Source organism: Chamaea fasciata, unplaced genomic scaffold (genome assembly GCF_029207755.1).
Source record: "Chamaea fasciata isolate MVZ Bird 193981 ecotype frontalis unplaced genomic scaffold, bChaFas1.0.hap1 SCAF_2, whole genome shotgun sequence".
Taxonomy (NCBI): domain Eukaryota; kingdom Metazoa; phylum Chordata; class Aves; order Passeriformes; family Sylviidae; genus Chamaea; species Chamaea fasciata.
Genome location: NW_027094087.1, coordinates 59749318 through 59772123, shown reverse-complemented (window position 1 = coordinate 59772123; position 22806 = coordinate 59749318). Strand labels below are relative to the sequence as shown.

Below are 22806 nucleotides of genomic sequence, written 5' to 3'. Positions count from 1 at the left end.
ATAGCTGTAATTTTAGCTGTGTCTTGAAGAATAACACAGAAATTTTCCCTCACCTCCCCTGCTCCCCAAGTTTTCTTTTAAGGATATTTTCTGGAATTTACAAGATGAAGTCTACATTTTACTGATAATTTCAACCCGTTTTTTGTTTTTGCCTCCTAGAAAACTAAAAATACTAGAATGTTTAATATCTGGCATTTATATAGAGAGACAGCAAAACTAATTTATCTAATTTTCCTTTACCCTTCACTCTGTGGAAATAAGTACCCTCATAATTGCGAAAAACTGTATTTTTTCATAAGATCTGTTAATAGTCAAAGAGTCACAAATGCTAGGTATCCTAAATTTTAGGATCAAAATGAAAACAAATTTAGGAAATGTTTTTTTCTATTTTCACTCTTTTTTGTTGTTTTGGTTCTTGTTTTTGTGAACTGGTGACATTTCTTTTGATGGTCTTAGCTTGTGTTTTGTCGTGTCTTGTTTCTCATAATCCTTTTTTATATAGTCCTTGGGCAGCATTTATAGACAAATCTCTCATCGACTTTCTTTGCTTTCCTACCAATAGCTTTTTAAGAATCTCAAGTCTAAAGATCAGTTTCCTGTGTGCTATGCTCATCTTGGGGGCTGAGTAAAGGAGATTCAAATTGATGTAGAAGAAAAGAGGGCTGGCAGCATCAGTTCTCTTTGAGCTGTTGCCAGCCAGTCAGTGCAGGCAGTTTGAAGCTGCTTATGAGCTACATCTTGTGAAGTTACTAAAAGCATGAAAAGAAGCTTGTACTGGCAAAAGAGCCATGTTGAGAAAGGCTGAAAATAGGTGGTTGAGGAGTGATGTATCTTTTTGAATTGTTGAAACCTTGACTTTAGTTAGTCCTTTTTCACAGGACTGTCATAGGGGAGGTTGTGGACTTACAGAATCAGCTAGTAGCCATTAGTGACTAAGTACAATATTGTGAAAGTGCATTGTTTCTCCCTTCCTGGACATATCTGAGATCATTATTGTGTGAATTTCTTGCCTGGATTCTAAATCACAAAAAACCCCCCATGAACTTCTTACTTGTTATTTTTAAAGCAACCCCAACAAACCAGAAGGACAGTTAACAGTGCAACTGAAATGGAATTCAGCTTATAAACAAAACTAAAATCCAAGTGCATTGCAAGAAACCTGAAGAGTAAAAACAGTCATCCAGCTGTAAAATGTTAATATGTACTGGTCACTAGTGGAGTTCCCCAAGGCTCAGTTTTGGGGCCAGTCCTGTTCAACATCTTTGTTGATGATCTGGACAATGGGATTGAGTTCACCCTCAAGTAAGTTTGCTAACAACACCAAGTTGTGTGGAAGTGTTGATCTGCTGGAGGTCGAAAGGCTTTGCAGACAGATCTGTGCAGCCTGTGATGATGGACTGAGGCCTGTTGTATGTTATTCATTAAGAAAAAATGGCAGGTCTTGTGCTATTCTGTTGGTTTAGATTTTAATGCACTTGATTAAAAATTCTGTCCTTCATAAAGTGACCATAGTATTTAATCTGTGTACAAACACAGTAAATTCTCTTTTGCAGTAGTTGAGGTGGGCAATTTAGAGTAAAGATAAAATGGCTATTTCTTGTCTTTTGGAGCATTTGCTACAGCAGAAAAATAATGGAACATAAATATTTGTTTGACCATTCCATTAAAGTGCACAGTTCCTGAAGTTGCCCAACATAAGGAAATGACTATGTAGAATATTTTGTCATTGAGCTTCTTTGGCAAACTACATTATTGGAAGTCCTGAATAGACATAGGGATTTTTATTTTATATGCAATATTTTGATGCTATTTATGAATTGCTCATCTTTTATATAAGTAGTTTTATTGTTTTCACCTCTAATTTAATTAAATTGTATTGACATTGCAAATAGATTTAGAAAAAACATAAATACCTCATGCAGCCTTCAGGAACAGAAATAAGTGCAATTCTTTTATAATGAAGTTTTTAATCTTTCATGATCTTTTCTTTTACTATTGTTAATCAATATTTGTATTTTTACTCTAATTTTAGTAGGAACGATGGTATTTATTGATAAAGTATTCAGGTTAATTATTGGTATCTGTGCCTAAATTCCATGGAAATTGTAATTTAAATACATAAGCATTTAGCTTCAATAAGGACACAGTGATACTAAAGAAACTACATGGGTGCTTGAAGTTAGATTTGTTACATTTCATTTCATTTCATTTCATAAGAAATTATGTAGTAATTGAATAATCTTTAAATTTAAAGTGGTTGAGATATTTTGATGAAGTCCCCGAATTTATTCATAGGCCTAGTATACACAGTAAATACTAGTATTTGTACCCTTTCAGATACAACACTGTATCTGGAAGTACTGTATCCTTCCAGAGAGAACATGGAAGGAATTCTTTTGGTCCTTATTTGAGGATATAAAAAAAATGTGTATGACATACAAATCAACGTTAAGTAAAAACAGTGTGTTTGATGGGATTCATTGAGTATTCTTGCAGCCTTAACAGCAGTGTACAGCTTCCTAGTTCATGCCAAAGAAGATTTTCAGAAACTTGCACGGATGCATGAGAACATGGAAAAACTCTATCAGAATGTGATGGGCTATTATGCCATTGACCTGAAGAAAGTTTCGGTGGAGGAGTTTTTAACAGACTTAAACAACTTCAGGATGATGTTCATGGTACGATATGTTTATTTTATGCCTAATGTTTCTTAGAAGTTTTATTTTGTAACCTTATCTATATGTATGAATTTGGATAAGCTGATTTGTGTCACATCTGGCTTCTTAGAATTACACAGCTTAACTTACTAACTACACTCCGTGCAGGAATATTGTATGAGCATGAGTTTTGTGACAAAATCTGGAGGACTGATCCAACTAATGCCTATAGATCTGTAGAAAGATTGACTTAGTCATTTTGCCACCTACTCCTCATTGGAGCCTGATCACTACAACTTATCATTACAACACACGTATTTAGGTTGCTTGCATGTTTCCCCGTCTTGTTTGGTTTTACTTGGTTGGTTGGGTTTTTTAATGATTTCAGACAGGTCTGAAGATATAGGTGGAGAAAATTACCTCTTTCACAGGTACTGAGAAACAGTTTGAAATTCGTATATCCCTCACTTTTGAGGAAAGGGCTTAAACTAGAACCCTATATTTAGCAACCATTTGGAACGTGTAATGACTGCTAAGCCTCTGCTACTTCAGAGTTTAACTAAAACCCTAGATATTATTCAACTGCAATAATTTTGCTTGGTAAGTTACATATGCCAGGTTTTTGGGAGCAGGGGCATTGATTGTGTTTCCCTAACTTGATCTGTGCCTAATTCGAAACTCAGTGGTGTGATTTCAGAATTAATAAATATTACAAAATGTTGTATTACTTTACTTTCTGATGTTTAAACCATACCTCCCCTGTAAATGTTGTAGAATTCTAAATGCTTATGTTCATGTTGAGTTGGAGGCTCTAAGGAAGTGGTTGTGCTTTGCATTAATTTTCCCATATTTCTTCTCTGTGTCCGTAAAATTAGCACTGATGCTAGCCTCTACTTCACAACAGTGTCATAAAGATAGATTAATTAATGCTTCAAAACAGTTAGGTATTATTGATGAGCATGATAGAAGAAACCTTGAGGAAAATTAATAATTCTGTCTTGCAGAGTACAGTCTGAAGGCTATATGAAAAAGATGTGTAGATAAGGCATGAAACCCCCTATCATTCAATGACACTAAGAAAAATTTTGAGTAGCTGCTAAGTTTTGAGACTTTTCAGAGAAGATTTTTGAGATGCCTAGCATGAGACAAATGAGACGATTTTCAGAATTGTTTAGTATTGGTCTTTACTACTGACAGAAATTGAAGGTGATTATTAACTTAGAAAATTTAGTTCAGAAGACTTCTAAATTTAGTGCTGAAAAATCATGGAATTATTAAGAAGCCCAAACTAAAAGACCACTTGTCACCAGGAGGTATGGGAGAGTGAAGTTCAGTCATCTTGTCATGCAAAGCTGATGATTCACGTGAAGTATTTTCCTACTTACAACTATTTTTTGCATTCTTAATTAATGAAAATATATTAAAAAGTTTTTAAAATATCTGTGTTTAAATCTGGAGCCTTAGACTTCAGTTTCATAGCCGACTTTGATCTGCACTTTGAATCTCAGTGTTTTTTGGTAGCTGTAACTATTATTGTTGACATTTTGTGAGCACCAAATCTAGAGTATAGTTACTTGGCGAGATCCAAGAAAAGGGGTGAAGCATCTTGCCTTCAGAGCTTTAGCTTCCACAGCTAAATTCCTGGTACACTCAGTGGAGCACCTTAGGTAACAGATATCCCTGCTAACCTCCCTCTCTACTTTCATGGCATCACGGGTAGTGCTAACAAGCTCATTCCTTTTCTTGGAAGGATAGCTTTCATGATGAAGAAATTGTCTAATGGTTAGAATTTTCCTCCAGTTGTAGGAAAGGGAGCAAACACACCTTGAGGTAACAGCTCTTCTATCCAAGAGTAGGCTAATTGGGGTAATCATAGGGTATAGAAACCCCTTGCTCCTATTGGCACTGGATTACTCTGCAGCAGAGACATAACCTCAAGAACCATAAGAAGAGCAACCAAGTAAGAGTGTTCCCTAGACTCTATTTTTCTTTTTATATGAAGAAAATGCTTAAATAAAAATTAGAAACAACCCTGGAAATCACAAGGGAGAACCCAAGAATGCCTTGTTTGGAAAATCTAGGTCTAGGTATTCCACTTACATTTTGTGTTGAAAACACATGGGACATGTAGGATAGAATTTGGCCTAAGGGCATATCTGTATGAGAGTTTGAGTGTCTAATCTTGTAGTTTAGTCAAGGGAAATGCATACTTAATTCATTTAGTGGAATTTGGAGAGCTGTCTACCTGATGTCTCAAAGGAGACACAACTACAGAAGTACCTAGTCTCCTGGAGAAGTGTGTTAAATAGTACCTAAGACATCATCAGCCTGAAATTTTCAGCTTTGACATAGAATTTGTGGAAAATCATTTTCCTGTTTGAGAAAGGCAAGGTGTGATACTCCAAAGCATTCAATTTGCACTGCATATGAAAGTATGAGCTATTAAGTAGATTTGAACAAGCCCACTTGTTCAATGTGATTAGAAAGAACAGACATCTATGTTTGAATGACTGCAGTCTGAGGCTGAGTCCTACTGATATTCTTTTTGGGGAAAAGTAGGTACAAAGTAGAAATTTCCTTGGTCACTCTATTAGGAAAGTATGTAATTTCTGCCAATATTGTACTTGTCAAGTACCAGGTCCTATTTGAATTTTATCCAGTAGTTTATCCAGTAGATTATTCTACAGAATGCCCAGTCTAAAAATCAGCAAATCTTTTGTCAAAATTAATTCAATCAAAAACTTTTGCATTTTGTAGGTAGCATTTACCCCCCTCCCCCTTTATGAAGAAATTTGACAGAGGTGACTTTGGAGGAGTCACTGTAAAAGTACAGTTTTGCTTTGTATAAAAAATCAATTTCATTGTTGTTTTTTCATAATGAAAAGCTTATTCTTCTTCAGTTAACTAAGACAAGTATTTCTTCACAAGCTTTTTGTAGTATTTTTCATTCCTCTTCTTTTGGTCACTGTATGACAGTGATGCTACAAACAGTGCCTGTGCAAGTATTGCTGTAATCCACATTCATCTCTGGTATGTAATACTTGTCAGTCCACTATTTTCTTTTCCTGAGTGCAGTCTGGATGTTTTCCCGCTAAAAACAAATGAGAGATTAATTATCCCTGCAAACTTGCAGCTTTTGCCAGAGACCTTGTGAAGATGTTAGCCGTTTTGAGAGAGGGGACGCTTTGATATATTGTTCTATAGGGTTCTATGTAACTGTTCTGGAAAAAAAAAAACCTTTCTGCAATGAATAGGTGCACTTTAATGCAAAAGTAAGTTCTCAGAGCACTAAGAGTTTACCAGCGTACACAGCTAACACTAAAATAATGAAATGGTAATCCCAAAATGCGTTTGTTAAAAAGGTATTGAATGTAATAGAGTTCTTTTGCTTAATGTCTGAATATGGAAAGTTTTTTTTTTTCAAAACACTGAAACTCATTGTACTGTTTTAACTTCAGTGGAAGTTTTGGAGTACATATTTATAATTCAAAATAAACAGAATTGTACTGATATTAACCAGAATTTATAAACCAAATGAATTAATGCAAATATTGGTAAGAATAATAAAAATGCAACATAGTTACCCAGGCAGCCTTGTTTTGCTTGGTATAGTGGCAGCGTGAGAAAGAAGAAAGTGTTGAAATTATTTTAGAACTACAAATGGTAACATACATTTTTTTAGAACAAGGTGGTTTAAACAGTTTGAATTATTCCTACATTAACATATGTATTCTTAAGATGTATTTCTTGCTGAATTTATAATCCTCATTTGGGGGCAATTAGTATGTTTTTAATGTATTTATTCTGAATTTGCTTACTCTTCTGAATAAAATGTACTAAATATGGAATGTAAAATACTTCCTTGATTTGATAAATTAAGGTTAGTTAGGGGATACCATTTAAAAGCTTTTTCTTTAAGATTCAGCTTTGTTTTTGCTAAGACTTTGATTTTAGTGGAACTCTCTATTACTTTTTTCATAGCAAGCAGTAAAAGAAAATATGAGAAGAAGGGAAGCAGAAGAAAAACAGAGACGTGCTAAAATAGCTAAGGAGAAGGCAGAAAAAGAAAAACTAGAGAGACAACAAAAGAAAAAACGCTTGTTAGAAATGAAAACAGGTAAGTGATGTAGAAAACACATTTTACCAAGCATTTTACTGGCAATAAAACTTCTATTTTTTCATTATCCGAATGTTCTATGAGAAAAAAAACAAAACATAGATGAATGCTTTTTCACTGATTAGTTTTCAGCAAAGAGGTGTTTAAATTTTGGGGGTTTTTTAATAAGCTTTCCTAATCTCCTGGGGTTTTGAGTTATAAAAGAATTCAAATTGCTGCTTTTTATTTTTCCGTTGGACCGTACCAAACCTTGTGTGACCAAGTCTAAGTTCAGTTATGCTCAGAACCCTTTTTTGTTACCTGTGAAAAGACATTTTCAAAATCACAAAGCCATTTTCTTTAACTAAGATTACATACTCATTTTTGTTCTTTTATAAGACTAAGCCCTTCCTGAATTACTTTATTATTTTTCTTTGAGTATGTCAACTGTTATTTTAACAGGTCCCTATTGAAACACCTCAAAAACCCCCTCAACTGTGCATTTTAAAAGTTACTGGTTCTATATTGTCTTTTGTACCAAAAGAGATGGCAGATGCTGTGAGTTTTCTCTTACTAAAAGGAGTGTCTGATGATCTTCTATATGCCTGTATTTTATCCTGGACTGAGCTTCTCTAGTCCTTCACAATGATGCATGACTAACTGTGAAAATTGCCATGAGCTATTCTTTTATTTTTTCCTGAGCAGGTCTTGTTAAACAGTTCCCTACCTAAACCCTGGTTGGCACCTTTGGCATAAATGATTACGTGTCTCTTCCAGTTTTCACTAATGGCCAGAGTAGGTGTGTTTAATTTCGGAGGTTCTTCAGACCAAAAGTCTTTGATTTATTTTTATAAGGCTACCCATGTTTTGAGGTGTGAGTCTAAAGCTTTCTTGGGGGAAATCAGGCAGCTGCTGTCTGAACACAAAAATTCTAAATTTTTAGAAGTAAAATTCAAGACCCAATCAGAAAACCACCAGTGACAACCTTTTCAAGGCTCACAGAAGATAGAGGAGGCTGCAGAAGAATAGGAAGGATTAAAAGTGGTGTCTGTATTTATGCATGGTTGGAAATGTTTCAAACGAGATTTCTCTCAGACATGTTGTGTGTATGGCTGGTAGCATTTTGGATGGAAAATTGATAGTCTTTTCGTCAAAGTTAAAGCTGTTCTCAAGTCCTGTTTTTCATAATATCATGCTCAGTGTTCCCAGAATACAGGTGCCAGTGTTGGAGACTTATGTGTTATATACGCATGTGAATGTAGGCCTCTGATAGTGAACCCTTCCACTTCAGCTGATGTGGTAGGGAACTAAACACTTGTCCTCTACTTGTCTTTAAGTAGCCAGGGGTTTTGATATCATGCAAGTGTACAGAAAGATGTTTCTTGTCCTGTGAGTCACCTAAAATTCAGTTTTAAATGACTGATCTAAACAGCAGATAGTAAAAGATGGTGTTAGGATCACCTCAAGCTGTAAATGTCTTGAGCCTGACATTGACTAAATTGGTCGCTGATTAAGGCTTCTTGTGCCTGTTTGCAGTGTATTTTGACGTCTACTAGAAAATCTTAATTTTGGAAGAAAAGCACATGTGGTAGATTTTTTTTCAGGGTGGACAACAAATATATGAAAAATGGGGTTGTTTGTTTTGTTTTTTTAATGATAATTATTGTTATTGTCATTTGTACAGTCTTACCATAATTATATTTCTAGTATTTAGTTGGAAGCATAATGATTTTTTGGAGTTACATAGCCAATCAAAAAAAAGTTGGGTTCTTTTTTCCTTTTTCCCATTTTTTTCCTAGCCATAACTTGTTCATTGAAAGGCTGTCTTCTTATTAAGAATCTGTAAATCAGGCATGTCTGATCTGCTAAAAAATTCATAACCAGGTCCTCTCTCTGTCAAAATGCAAGAACACCCTTACCTGAAGTGTGACTGTGGAGTAACTGATTTTTGCTGCCTATTATTTCTTTATATGGTGACTAGATCAGATGTTAGATTTGTGGGAACATTATTTCAAATATTGCATGAATAAAACTTATTGATGTCACCAACCCAGAAGTTATTTTTGGGATTTCAGAGAGGTTCGTTCTTGGTATAAGAGAAAAGATGAGAGTATATATGCTAAATGGTTCTTCAATATATTTTTTTCTTGGTGGATAGATCATAGTGTACTCTACATCTCAACTTTTTTTTTTTTTTTTTTTTTTTTTTTTTTTTTTTGAGTAACATGGCTTTTTAACTGAAAATGATTTGAAGATTAGGAATGGCTGTGTATCCCTGTGCTGCGTACTATGGCTGTGTACTATGTGCTACTTCATGGTTTCTCAACTGTTTCTCTTAAAACTTCTTTGAAAAACTCTAAGAATCAGCAACAGCAGTAAAAAAAAATCAAACAACAAAAACAATGAAAAAATAATCCAATCCCACTTTACTGGGCTGACAGTCATTAGTAGCACTGGTTGTGCTACTATCTTACCCTTGTGTGTCATTTGTCATTATCACTATAATTAGTTCTTAGTACCCATCAATTTCTACCTTTGCATAGTCTGTCTTAACATGTGTGTCCTAAATTTAATGTCAGTATAAAATCCCATGGAGTTGATACAGTAGTGTTGGTGATGATGGCTACCAATGATGTTCCCAGTTGACAAGATGACGTACTGAAATTTGAGAGGTTTTCTGCAAGGGAAACTAGAACAGAAATAGATTTTTTTCCCTACTCTACCATCTTTCTTTCCTTCCCCATGCGCAGTTTTGGAACTTACACTTTTATAAAATGGTTTCATTCCTCAATAGTTCAAATCCTCTTGTCTATCTTTAGATTAGAGGATTTAAAATGCTTCAGGATGTGTTAATTCCCCAGCCACATCAATGCCTTTGATTTTCTCTTGCTTAACTGCTGCTTCTTTTCTTAAGGTAAAAGCAATCTTTTCACAATGCTTGAGGTTGTGCTTTTTTTCAGTGACTGTTAATTAGCCATTAGTGACTACTTTATGATTCTGGAGCTTCTCTTTCAGCCTATACTTCATACCTTTCAAGACCTGAGGTGCTATCCAGTGTTAAAACAGGATTTGTGTCATCATCCTAAACTTGTATTGTTAACCACTGTACTCATTTACAACACAGACATTTAACCTGCTCCAGATTCTGCTTTGTTCTTGAAGTCCTTTTCTTTGGGTTTCTTCATCTTCCATCTGCTTTTGGAAGCTCTTTGAAGAGCAGGCCTGTTGTCTACCTTTGGCTGCACAAGGTGGAGGAAACTACTAATCTACATAATACTGCAAAAGTTTTTAGTTACTTGGGGGGTATTTGCTGACTTCTTTTTGCATTGACAAAAATGCTATATAGAATCATAGAATAATAGAATGCTAAGGAGTTGAAATGGACAATAAACCCCCAACCCCCCTGCCATGTGCAGGGATACTTACATCATAAAGTAATATGTAACGAAATTTCAATTTTATTAAAAATAATCAGCACGTGACTTAAGTCAATAAGTTGCATATAGCATGTTAGGACTGTATTTATACCAGTTTTGAATGTACTACAACAGCAACAACAACCAAAAAAAAAAAAAAAAAAGACTACAGAGGTCATATTAACCCAAAAAAGAAAATCAATCTGGATTAAAGGCGACTCCTGAATTTTAGTTTAAACTAATTTCTTTGGTATGAAAACAATAATTTCATTAATAGTAACTGACATTTATGACAAGTATGCGTTCCAAGCTAGTTCTGTAATATATCCAACTCCTCACAAACTATAATAATCTGTCTTAGCCTATGTTGTGCCTTTGATACACAGGTGACAGCTGAGTCATCTAAATCACAGGTACACTCTATCATCCATACCTCTATATCAGGCTTTTTTTGCCATACTGTTGCACCAAATTCAGTGTTGATATAGTCATTTTCTAAAATTAGAGAAATATGCATACTTCATGGTAAGTCTTTGTAAAGTTTTAAATTCAGTTTTTTATATCTCAGATATATCAATAGTTTATAGTTTGTGAAGTATGTAGTGTTTTATGGATATGCAGTACAGCATGTTTTAGAAAAACCTGATAATTTTAGGTAGGCTTTACAATATAAATTTTAACCTCTTCTAATAAGACCATAGATTTCTGTTATTAAATGGAATCATTTCATTTGCCCTCTTGCAAATTGTTTTTGAGATTTGGATCTGCAACCAGTGTCAGATTTACACACCTCTAAAATGTAGTTTGCTAAAAGTCTCTCTCTATTTACATCTTAGCAACACCTTCATGTCCTAGTGGTCACAGCTCAAATAGTTAACTGATAAAGAAGTCTGGGAGTCTTCAGTTCACATAGTAAAAGTATCAGCTTCATAGTTTCCTTTCAGCTCCATCCTAAATTGAAAAGTAAGTGGAATTCAGTAAACATTTTGCCTAAGTAGTAAATGATAACTTAGCATTTTGAAATTTATGTTAATAAAATCTGTCCTCTAAATAATCTCTGGAGTACAAAATTATATTCATCATGAGATACTTTACTTGCTTTTGTGAAGCCAGATCAAACTATCCCACACTATCCTTACAAAGGTAAATAGCCAGTGAAAGGGGATCTTTATGTAAATGCCACTTGTCTGCATGCTATTGACATTCAGATACATACTTTCTCATGCTGTTCAGATGCTTAGTAGAAGCACACCAATCAATTATTTTGATCTTATCCGAATGTAAAGAATTCTGTAGCTGAGATAATAGCAGCTAAATTTATTGTAGTATAATTGAGAACTCCATCATTATGGCATCTTCATTGTGTCTTACTTTGAATACTATTTAAGTAACAAGCCACTTTTATCAGTGGTTATTTACAAGGATTGCCCTTTTCTTGCATCAAAGCAGTGAAGTAATGCCAAAATGGAACATCTGATTTCCAATACAGCATATTAGTTTGTTTTCAGTTGTGTTATTCAGTTTCATTTTTATCATAATGATCTGGTTTTGAATAAGTTTCAGTTCATTTAAACAGTTATGACCTTATTTACAGTCAATTTTGCAGCATTTATTTTTATAGAGGTTTTATGTTGTTTATTTCATTTTGGGAAAAAAACCCAGCACATTCCTGTCCCACAAACTTGCTAACAGCATTTTAGGCTTTGGATCTTCAAATATTAACTGTTTTATTATTGTCTGCTAAGTTGAACCATATGAATATTTTCATTACTTCTGTAGTGTTCTGCAAAACAAAAGGACACCATGGATCCCAGTACTGATAGTTTAAAAAAATGGAAGTAGTAAATGTCATCAGGCACATAAAGTTCAGATTCCAACACACGAAATGCTTGCCTTTGAAATAAATTTAAAAATCCCCAAACATATTTATATTATTAGGTACCCTCAAAGAGACCCTACTTTACCTGCTTGGCTCAAGTTCATAAGGCCTCCATTTTATTAATTTGTTCCCACTGGAATAGGAGATTCAGTACTTCTCAAAGAGTATTCCCTTCCTCTGAAGGGAGTGAAGGATTGCAAAAGTCACTTAAATGACGTCATTAGTTTCTAACATATGTTGGTAATTTGTTGTTTTAAAATGTCTGGTGGGTTAATATCCTGAAAAAATACAGATTTTTGGACAATAGTCTGTATATTACTAGCTTGTTGGTATTTATGAATATGTTTTACTTAACTGCATTTACTGTGAAGGGGACAAAAGGATCTGACGATATATATGAAGAAGTCCTAAGGGTATATTATTAATATCCAACAAGCATTTTGTGTAAGTTATTTTCTTCAGGTAGTTTCCCCTTTGGGAATTTCAAGTGCTCTGCTCAAGTCAGTTCCTCCCTGGTGCTGATAACTTTTTCCTCTTCTCTGATTGCCTCCACTTATCCTCAAATTGGACCCTCTTCACCAAGAGGATTCCTGAGGTCACTTTCTGTTATTTGAATTCATTCTGAAGAATCACTTTTATTAGGAGGACAGTGGGAAATAAGTCTTTTCCATAAGTGTGAGGAGTGTAACCTCTTCCTCTTATGTTAAATGACAGTGGTGGAAAGAACTCAGAGACCTTTTTACAGTTGCCTACTCAGTATTTACTCATGTTAATATTTACTGGACAGTTGGTAGTAAGCTCCTGATGATTTTGGAGAGTAGATCTAATTTTTGCATAATTTAAAAAAGAAAAAGAAAACAAACAAGAAAGTCATACATATGAGAAAGGAGATTTGACAGGCATTGGCTACAAATCCACCAGAAAGGCGATATCACTTGATACTTCCCTAGTAAGGAGGTATTTTTTCAGCTACAATTGTATTGTTTTGACAGTAAAGTATAAATCTGGGTAAATTACCAAGAACATCCAGATGTTCTTTCAAGAATAAATGGCACATTCATGGTTGAAACGGGCTCCAGAGAATGATAAAATATAGGTATGTTTAATCAAAAAAATATAAAAGATTCAATGTGATACGTCTGATGTAAAACATCTCCAGAAGCCGCAGCAAAAGATGAGATACAGCAAAACCTTATCTGTTCACAGAATTTGATGCTTTTAGCGCAAAAAAGTAGAACTGATCTGAATGTATATTAATTTAATCAACAATTAATAGGTCATGCTCTAACAAAATGTCAAAGGTACTAGGTCTTCTGGAACATGGAGGTTCATGTAGTTATTTGCAGCCCATGGACTCAGAATCCAGCAATTGCTGTTAGTTTGTGCTATGTAGTAGCTCCTAAAGTGCAAGTTGTTTAGAAGAAACAATTCTTTTCTTTCTGAAAATTTTACTTAGAAGTGGAGTCTTTGGAGATAGCAGTTGAAAAGTGTTTGTGAAACTGAGGTTTACACAAAACCCAAGGAAAAATAAATAGCAGCTGTATTTGGAAGAGAGAAAAACAATAACAAATAGAACAGTTGAAAAAATTAAGGGTCAGTAAAGTAATGTCTAGATTATTATCCTCATAAAGCTTGCTGTTTATGTTACAGTGGTAAAATTTCTCAACAAATGTGAAAACAGTGCTACAAACTTAAAATGGCATTACCATGAAAAACATTTACAGTCTCTGGAGACATCTTTGGAACTAAGAGCTCTAACATTTGTAGAGATAGTAGGTTTTGATTTGAGTAGGCATTTCCTACTCCAAATGCTACCTCACATCTCCTGTAAGGAGGTAGACATCAGAGTCCTCTAAACTCACTCCTGCTATGTGATGCTTTTAGTCTCTCAGGTTTTTTATGTATCATCAAAAGTTTCTTCTCTCAAGTTGCAGAGGAAGGAAGGAATAAATATCCTTACCAAAGCATTGGTGGATATGCTTTATTTTTACTTTCCCTAATCCAAGGTTGTAAAAGAGCCAAGATCCTCCTCTGTAATTGTTGGAAAGCTAGCTGATGGGAAGGTCATGTCTCTGACTCTTCCTTCAAACTGAGTCTGCTGCTGCTTCTATTACTATGCTGTTCACTAGGACGCTTATCTTCACTCAGCAATACCTCAGTGACTGTACAGAAGTACAGTCTTGTTACTGCATACCAAAATATTCTTGCTCTGAAGCTTGCTGACAAAAGTTACTTGATTTCTCTGGCAGCTTCTCTCTATTGAAGGCTACTAAATTCAAATACAAAGTCTTTGAATCATAAGCAGCTGGAGACCAAGAGACCGTTCTAGAAATGTAATTATATATTTATTCTGTTCCTTTGTATAGATGTTTGCTATCGGCTACTAGTGCACAAATGATGCAGGGGTAGGTGGGCTGTTGGTCTGATTTTCCTGGCAATTCTCAGGCATTTATACCAACCCAACCCAAGACCAAAGGGTCTTTCCCACCCAAACCAGCCCAGAAGTTTTCCTTAATAAGCTCAGTCATGTAATCCAGTCAGAACATTATCACTTGACTGGTGAAAAATTATTCAACTTGAAAATTTCCTTGAGACCCTCATCTCTGTAGCACAACTTTCAGTATGAGTAATCATTGTGTATATTTATTAATTTATTGGCTGTTTATAAATTTAAATGGAAACAGTACTGTGCTCAATATGCTCCTTCAGAGGCATACAGTAACCAAGAGACAAGATATTTGCACACACCCACACAGGTGTATTATGTTCAGCTCTATATATTCTTTTAAGAAGCTATGTTCAATTAATAATGCTCATATAATTGTTCTTCCTGCTTTCTAAATGAAATTGTAATTGATTCATCTCACTAATAGATGTTTGTATTTTTTTCCCCTCTGTGAAACAAAACTAATAAAAACACTAGTTTTTGGCTAGTCTGGAAAGCAGATGTATTCTTGTCAGTGTCATTGGAGTTTTGATGTGTAAAGAAAGTGGGAAATTCCTTAGTAGCAAAACATGTTGACTGACTTCTTCATATGTAATCAATAGTTCTTGTTATTATCTGTCATTTCAAATCATAACCTTAGATAACCTGAGTGCTTAAGGCTGATCTGTTTTAGTTATAAGTGGTTAAATAAAACTAAAATAAACTTAGCATTGTTCTCAATTTAGCAAGCTTTTTGTTTTCCACTAAAAAGACACAGCATCCCAAGTAAATAGAAAAAGGGCTATAAAAAGACTGAGTCTTTTAACTGGATTAAAAAAAAATATTATCAGGTAATGCAATATAAAATGCATTACTAGAGTATCCTGTATTGTTGAGTTGGTGAGAGAGTAGGTGTGTATGCAAAATTCAATAGACTTAGTGAAAAGATAACCTCTTTGTAATCAGTTTGTGCTCATTGCCTACTGTCCTCTCTGGGAATCTCTTAGATGAGTCTGGTGCAGTCACTTTTACACCCCACCCAGCTCCCTACAGGTGTTTATATATATTGGTAAGATCCCCCTGAGTCTTCTCCTTTTTGGGCTGAACAGTTCTGGCTCTCTCAGTGTGTTCCCATATGAGAGATGCTCTAATCCCTTTAGCATCTTTGTGGCCCTTGACTTTGCTTGGATATGTTTGTGTCGCCCTCGTAGAGGAGTGCCAGAGCTGGACTCAGCATTGTAGATGTGTCTCACTAGTGCTGAGAAGAGGGGAAGGATGCCCTCTTGTGACATGCTAGCAGTGCTTTTCTTTGGTCATCTTTGCCACAGAGCCACAATACTGACTCATGTTCAATATGTTGTCCACCAGAATTCCCAATTGTAATTCTTAAAGATACTTTCCAGCCAGTTGGCCCCCCACTTGTGCTCCTGGATGAGGTTTCACCTCATATACTGGTCTTTTGTTGAATTTCGTTAGGATGCTTATGTGCCAATTTCCCTAACTTTTCAAGGCTCTTCTGAATAGATCAGCCATTACTTTGAATTTTGTACCATGTGCAAACTTGATCAGAGAGCACTCTATTCCATCATTCAGGTCATGAAGGAAGGAAGATGTGATAAGTATTATCCCCAGTACCAAGTCCTGGGGTACACAGCTTCAAAGGCTTGGTGTTCTGTTCATTCTTTTATAAGTCCAGTTTATGTGGATGTTTCTAAGAAACACTTGCGCTGACAGTCATTCTACTGGATCTGACGCCAATATAAATAAAACAGGATAATCTCTGTGGAAAGCTCTATGTGAGTTTACAGTGGCTTTTTTCTGTTGTCCTAGAAAGAAAGGACTTATAGACTCACTATGAACATCATTTCTTTTTTAATCGTTAACATTTTTATTAAAAAGCCTAATATTAAGATGATTTCATTCTCAGTCCTGTTACTTAAATGAGAAACTGTTATCCAGATGAGCTGCAGGAATCGGTACCTTCCACCACTGAAGAGTATTGGTGATTGATGGAGAGATGGGAACCCTGATTTTGGTGATTGGAATTCGATTTTACTCAGGTTTTCCAAGAACTTATATACCATTTCAGTAAGGTTAATAATTTCTACTACAATAATTAGGTTAAAAGATCATACAGGCAACTTATGCATTTTACAACATCTTTATCGTAGGGGGTTGATTGAATCTCTTCCCTTAAGCAGGTTTAATCCCATCTTCTCATAATCTCAAAGTTCTGTTTGTCCCTGCCATGGCGTCCTAGTCATCAGACTAGCTATGCTAATTAAGTCTGTCTTACTCTCTGTCTTGTGTATTCCCACAGAAGAGTTTTTGCATCTCTGTGATAAAGAACCACCTCTTACCACAGCTCACCTTTTGGTTTTGTCAAATGAGCCATTTAAATTAAATTTGTGTAGGCACCAACCTTAATTTCAACAGCGGACTTGAAAGGGACAGCTGTCTTTCAGAGTTCATTAAGGTGGAGTTTATTTTGAATTTAACTTGTTTTAAGCTCTCTGGAGCGTGGGGCCCTCTTTGTTCATATGCTTAGAGTCAAAATGTATCTATTTCTGAACCATAAAAGCACTCCAGGACAGCTCGACAATGGACCAGTTTATCAAGAGCAAGGAAGATGGCATGAAACCTACTCTTCTCAGCTAGATTTATGGAATGGGTGCATCAGTCATTAGGAGAAATCATACCTTTCTAGAGTATACTTGCCAAGGGCTCTGAAGCACTCTCAAAGGCTTTCTGCTTTGTGTTGGGCATAAGTAAGAAATGCAACTTCTCTGATACTGGACTAGAGTGTTGGTTTGAAACGTGAGGTGTGTGCATGTGTTTTACTTTTGGAAGGGCTATTATGTGTATTTTGCCTGAAGTCACTACAAATAGTGATATTTTTCTGAAGTTGGATTTAATAATTTTTAATCTAAAAGGAGGTGTCCTTTCAGCCAGCCCATCCAAGGCACACTTGGCAGCTATTTCTGCTTGTAACTGTACACTGGAAATTTTCTTTGTGTTACTGTATTGTAACAAGGTTCTTCCAAAATTTTATCAGTGTCAAAGGAATTCCTGTGTTCTGGGTCATGGCTCTAGTTTGTGCACTGTTATTGAAAGTCAGACTCATAGTTATGTATTCCTTAATACACCTGTCAATGAAGATTATCTGGTTGCTGCTATAGCTTTTACCAGAAAAAAATTCAAAGTCTTAGAACAAGTTCAAGTGGCAGTCTATATGTTCTGTGCATTTTCTGGACAAAGTTGCTCTTATCATCCACCCACAATTTCTTTGTAAAATTGTATCTGAATTTCTTTGGAATGAAGACTCAGAATTTAGGTAGTCATTGCGAAACATGTTACATTAAGACACTTAAGGTTGCTTTATATTTTTATGTTTACAATGTAAAAGCCTTAAGTCTTCTGCCTTGATCATATGTATGGCTGAAAGAGCTAGAGATTGTTCATGTCAGCGCTATGAATACTGCACAGAATCTGGCTGCCTTGCACTCTGAGACTGAAAAGATGGAACCCATATCCAAAACATTGGAGCTCAGTGCTGCACTGATGGCTTAAATTATCTTCCTCTCTGTGATCTGCTCTTCACCTTCCTGGAGCCTAAGTCATTCAAAACTTTGCATGGCTAAAGCTTTCCTCTTTTGATTTTGTTCAGAGAATGTTACTTCAAATTTTACTCAGATGGAGGTCTTTAGTCAGTGCTTTCTAGTCTGGACTAATCAAAATCAGTCCTTATACAAACAAATATAAAGGACTTTTCATGATGTCTTTGAAGTAAAGCTACAACATTAATAAATTTAAAAGGTGTAACTTTCTTTTTTCCTTCCTTGTGCAAATAGTCTGGAAACATCTCAGCTGTCACTGTCTCAAGCCTGAAAATTATTTGCCTCTGAAATTTTGTATGTAAATGCACAAGACATCATGGAGCTAAACCTGGAAGAAGGGTGTGAAGGGCTTACATTTTAGTCAGTCAAAAACTGTGTGCAGTATATCTAACTTAATTTATGTCCTGAGCTGGAGAGGAAGAAGAAAAAGCAGTTTGTATTATAGCAAACAAGAGTAAAAAAGTATCAATTCTGGTACTTGCTGAATTGAGAGGAATTAATTCTTAAGATGAGGAAAACAAATCCGATAGCTTCAGCACTCCAAGTTTGTTGTTAAATTATATAAAGGCTTGAGTGCTGCCATGGATTTACGTCAAAGATGAAACAAAGATAATTAAACTCAGCTATCCAGGTAACTTCCGGAGCAGCCCTTGAGGTTTGCACTCTTTTCCTTCTGTAACGGCTATAGAATCTCTAAGGTCTCTTTAATGTGTGCAGTTGTCCAAGTTGTGTTGCTTTAGTTTCACATGAAACTTAGTGTTTGGCTTTAGGAGCTGGTCCTTTTCATTACCTAGGGTATAACAAAAAGCTGCATGTAGTTGTGCAATGCTATAAATAAAGGCAGGTGGAAGATGATAGCCAAAATTGCTGTAGCTAAATCTCTGAAGTGTACAGATTGAGTAAGCAAAATCAACAGAAGCTATGCTAAAGAATCCCTGGTTTGCTTTTCTGAAACTTCTTAGTATTTTCTTTTGTGAGAAGAGTAGCTGAATAAAGCTTTGATTCTGTGAAAAAGGAAACAGGCGTATTATTGTTTTCTCCTGGTAAAGGGAAATTTTGGAGTCCTAGTGTTCTGCGGTTTATTTTATATTGGACAGGTTCAGGGGAAGTGTAAAAATAAAACCTTTTTTATCCAAAACAATTTTGTTACAACTCTCTTTTTATAAAATCATATTGCTAATGATATTTGTGATTCTATCATGTCAGTGGACTGCTGCTCCTGGAATTATGGTATATATAATTTGTTCTTTATAAGTACATGAAATGCAGGTGTCACTACTGACTGCAGTATCTGTTGCTATCATTATAAGATATTATAGGTGTACATGTAAAGCTAATGATACTCGGTGCACTAGAAGAGAAGGGTCTTTAATATTCTTAACATTTTTAAAGATGTAATTATGAAATTAGGTATGACTTAACACTGAAATGTCAAGGGCAGGACTCACCGGCTACTTTGGGAAGTTTACTTCTCCTTTAGATGGTATTTAAAAGACAGTTGTATGAGTTTTAATTAAGTAAGATATTAAAAAGTGTTTAAATCTTCTATTCTGCAACTGTGGGAAAAGAGATCATTTAAATCATAAAATGGTATCTTTCTCAAAGGAATTACTGTGGGCTATGTAGCTATCTGCAAGCGAACTAGAATTCCTATGGGGTCAAAGATCATAGGTACATTTGATTGATACACTTGACTAATTAGGAAGCTGGTTGGGACTGGTGCCAGTCATCAGCAGCAGCTTGTGAAAGCCGATTTAAAGGTCCTTTAGGAAGTGTTAATATTGAACAGTACTTCTGACTGTTGTACTATCGTGGTAGCAATGTTGTATACAGCTCTCCCATGGTAATTTAAAAGATTTCTCAAATACTGTGTGGTAGACTCTCATTTCTTAATCTTCCCATCACAGACACTTGGACATCATTATTAATAGTGTGGGTATTGATAGTTACCTGCATAACTTGACAGAAGTTGTCACAGTCAACTGCTGATGTAGGTATCCGAAACCAGAATTTGGAGCCTACTGAAGTTGTATGTGTTTGAAAACCAGGCTTTCTACATGTTTTGGGTACAAAGATTGTTAAGTATGAATGCTTAATTTGCAGTGGTTAGTTTGTTTCAATACATCAATGTATACAAGACAACTATTGGAGGAGTTTTTAAACTCAAGTTTCAGTCTTCTACAAATTATTCTTCTAATACTGTTTTGCATGTCAATGGAAGCGTAATCTATAATCCACTTTGTGACTACCAGAATATTTCAGATAAGTGTGAAAAAAGGATAGTGCACGTAAATGTTACAGCTTTACTACAAGAAATTGTGGGTTTGCAATATTTCTGTTGCATTATTTTAATTATTTATTTATTTATTTGATGAGTCTTTATATAGCAACCAGGGTTTTTTTTATACTGAAAATTGTTAAGTTTTTGAAATTACCCTGAAATCTGTAGTAATCCTGGACAGGCTTAAGAGGAAACAGATGACATGCTGAAATAGCATTAGAATTTTTCTTCTCTTGTTCCTGCTAAAACAAAACTTATGAACTCTTTTCCGTAGACATTAATGGTATCATTTTGGTGACTGTGATACCTTCAATCTTTTTTGAATTGCTATTACCCAAAATGCTTATAAGCTTTCCTCCAGCATTCATGTTCATTAATGTAACTAATGGCTTTGCTAAAAATTTCTTCAGGCATCATGTTGGTTTGAAACTATTCACTGACTATATTCATTCCAGACATTAGCATTTTAGAGAATTGCATGGCATCAGATGGAGAAAGTTAAACAACTAACAAGAAAGCCCCTACCAAACCAACAAGAAAAAAAAAAAAAACCAAAAAACCCCCCAAAAGCCAACCAAACAAAAAAAAATCCCAAACCAAAACAAAAAAAAGCAAAACAAAACCCAAACCTGAACAAACAAAAAGGAAGCTGAAGACATAGTCTGAGTGATTTTTTTATAAGGTGTATTCCAAGCCATACTAATAGGTGTGATAGTCCATTAGTCATAAGAGAGAAAACTTCAGTGTAATAAAGCATGTTATAGCAAACACCAAGTAAAATGAAAAAACATTTTGTATTGCAGTCTTCATGTTTCTTCTGTACCGGCCATAGATATAAATGTTAGGCAAAATTGTGATTTATTTGCTAATTTTCACCTTTTTGGTGTTCTGTGTAGCACTTTTGTCTAAAGTTGAAAACTAGTCTGGTAGTACAGTGAAAAAAAAAGGAACTCAGGTTTACTGTTTCCTGGATAAAAAGCTGACTGGATGGCGGAGCCCAGAGTGGTGGTGAGTAGAGTTACGTCCAGCTGATGGCTGCCCATGAGTAGCCCTCCACAGGGCTCAGTGTTGGGCCCTGTCCTGTTTAGTATCTTTGTCAATAATCTGAATGAGGGAATTGAGTGCCCCCTCAGTCAGTTTGCAGATGACACCAAGCTGGGTGACAAATGTTGAATTGCTGGAGGACAGAAAGGCTCTGCATACGGATCTAAACAAGCTGGATCAGTGAGCTGAGGCCAGTTGTTGAGGTTCAACAAAGCCAACTGGTGGGTCCTGGATGTATGTCACAATAATCCCCTGCAGAACTACAGGCTGGGGGTAGAGTGGCTGTAAAGCTGCCCCATGGAAAAAGACCTGGGGGTGTTGATTGACAGCAGCTGAAAGTGAGCCAGTGTTTGCTCAGGTGGCCCAGAAAGCCACTGGCATCCTGGTTTGTATCAGCAATAGTGTGGCCAGCAGGACCAGAGCAGTGATTGTCTCCCTGTACTCAGCATCTTGTTGTATGCACCACGTAGTTTAGATCCTGATTTGCATGTTCACTGTTAGCAATAACTGCTGACTTTATCCAAGATCCATGTTGACCTAGGGAGTTTTGCCTAGTGGGGTATAATGAAATTCCTATAATGGAATTCTTTATTCCTCTGTGAAGATTTTTTGTTTTATAGTTAATCCCTGGAGTTCTGTTCTTTGTCCTCCCATGCATACATACAATGGAGTAACAAGGTTCAAAAATATAACACTTTCTGATGTGTTTATTTAAGGAAGTAAAAGGAGAGTGTTTAATACTTGCATTTGGTTACCATTGCAGAGTAACAGTCATCATTCTTTTGGGGATTATTATTATTATTATACACCTGTGTATATTATTAGGCATTATAAGCATGTTATTCGATGAGTAGAATTTTCCTGAACTATTATTTAATATTGGCCAGAGGTTATTAAATGTGAACGGAAAATGGCTTTTGATTAAAGCTATCTATGGATATCACTGTATCCTAACCAGTCCAATACAGTTCATTCCGCTTCCTGCTGAGAAACAATTTCAACTTTTTATCACAATAACTGAATGATCTTTTGTCAAATGTAACAAATCATGTAAGGGACAGCTCTTGAAAGCTGACATGAGACTGATTATTTGCAGTTGTAGAAGGGTACTGAAATGAAAATGTGAGTGAAATGACATTTCACTTAAAACTATGCTTGACTCTCTGTATAGAGAAAGAGAAAGGTGAAATGAGTGGAATAGAATTGGGTCTCGTTCAATCTCTAGAAGACTAAATCTGTTGTGGTTAATTGCAAGAGAGCAATTTGTAAATATTACAGCACTGGTCAAAGTTTGAAATTTATAGTTTTAATAATATTATTGGTGTCCATTATTTTTGTTTTTTGTTGGTGTTGTTCTTTATGCTTTGATATTGCTATAGCAACCAAGAGGG

At 35.5% G+C, this 22806-nt stretch overlaps 1 protein-coding gene across 1 annotated transcript in view; it reads left to right on the top strand.

Moving 5' to 3' along the window:
* Positions 1 to 22806, top strand: part of DIAPH3 (diaphanous related formin 3) — a 208593-nt gene that overhangs the window by 126748 nt on the left and 59039 nt on the right. The window contains exons 24-25 of the mRNA XM_066176252.1: positions 2515 to 2678; positions 6639 to 6774. Coding sequence (XP_066032349.1) covers positions 2515 to 2678; positions 6639 to 6774 — 300 coding nt within the window. The remainder of the gene's footprint in view (positions 1 to 2514; positions 2679 to 6638; positions 6775 to 22806) is intronic.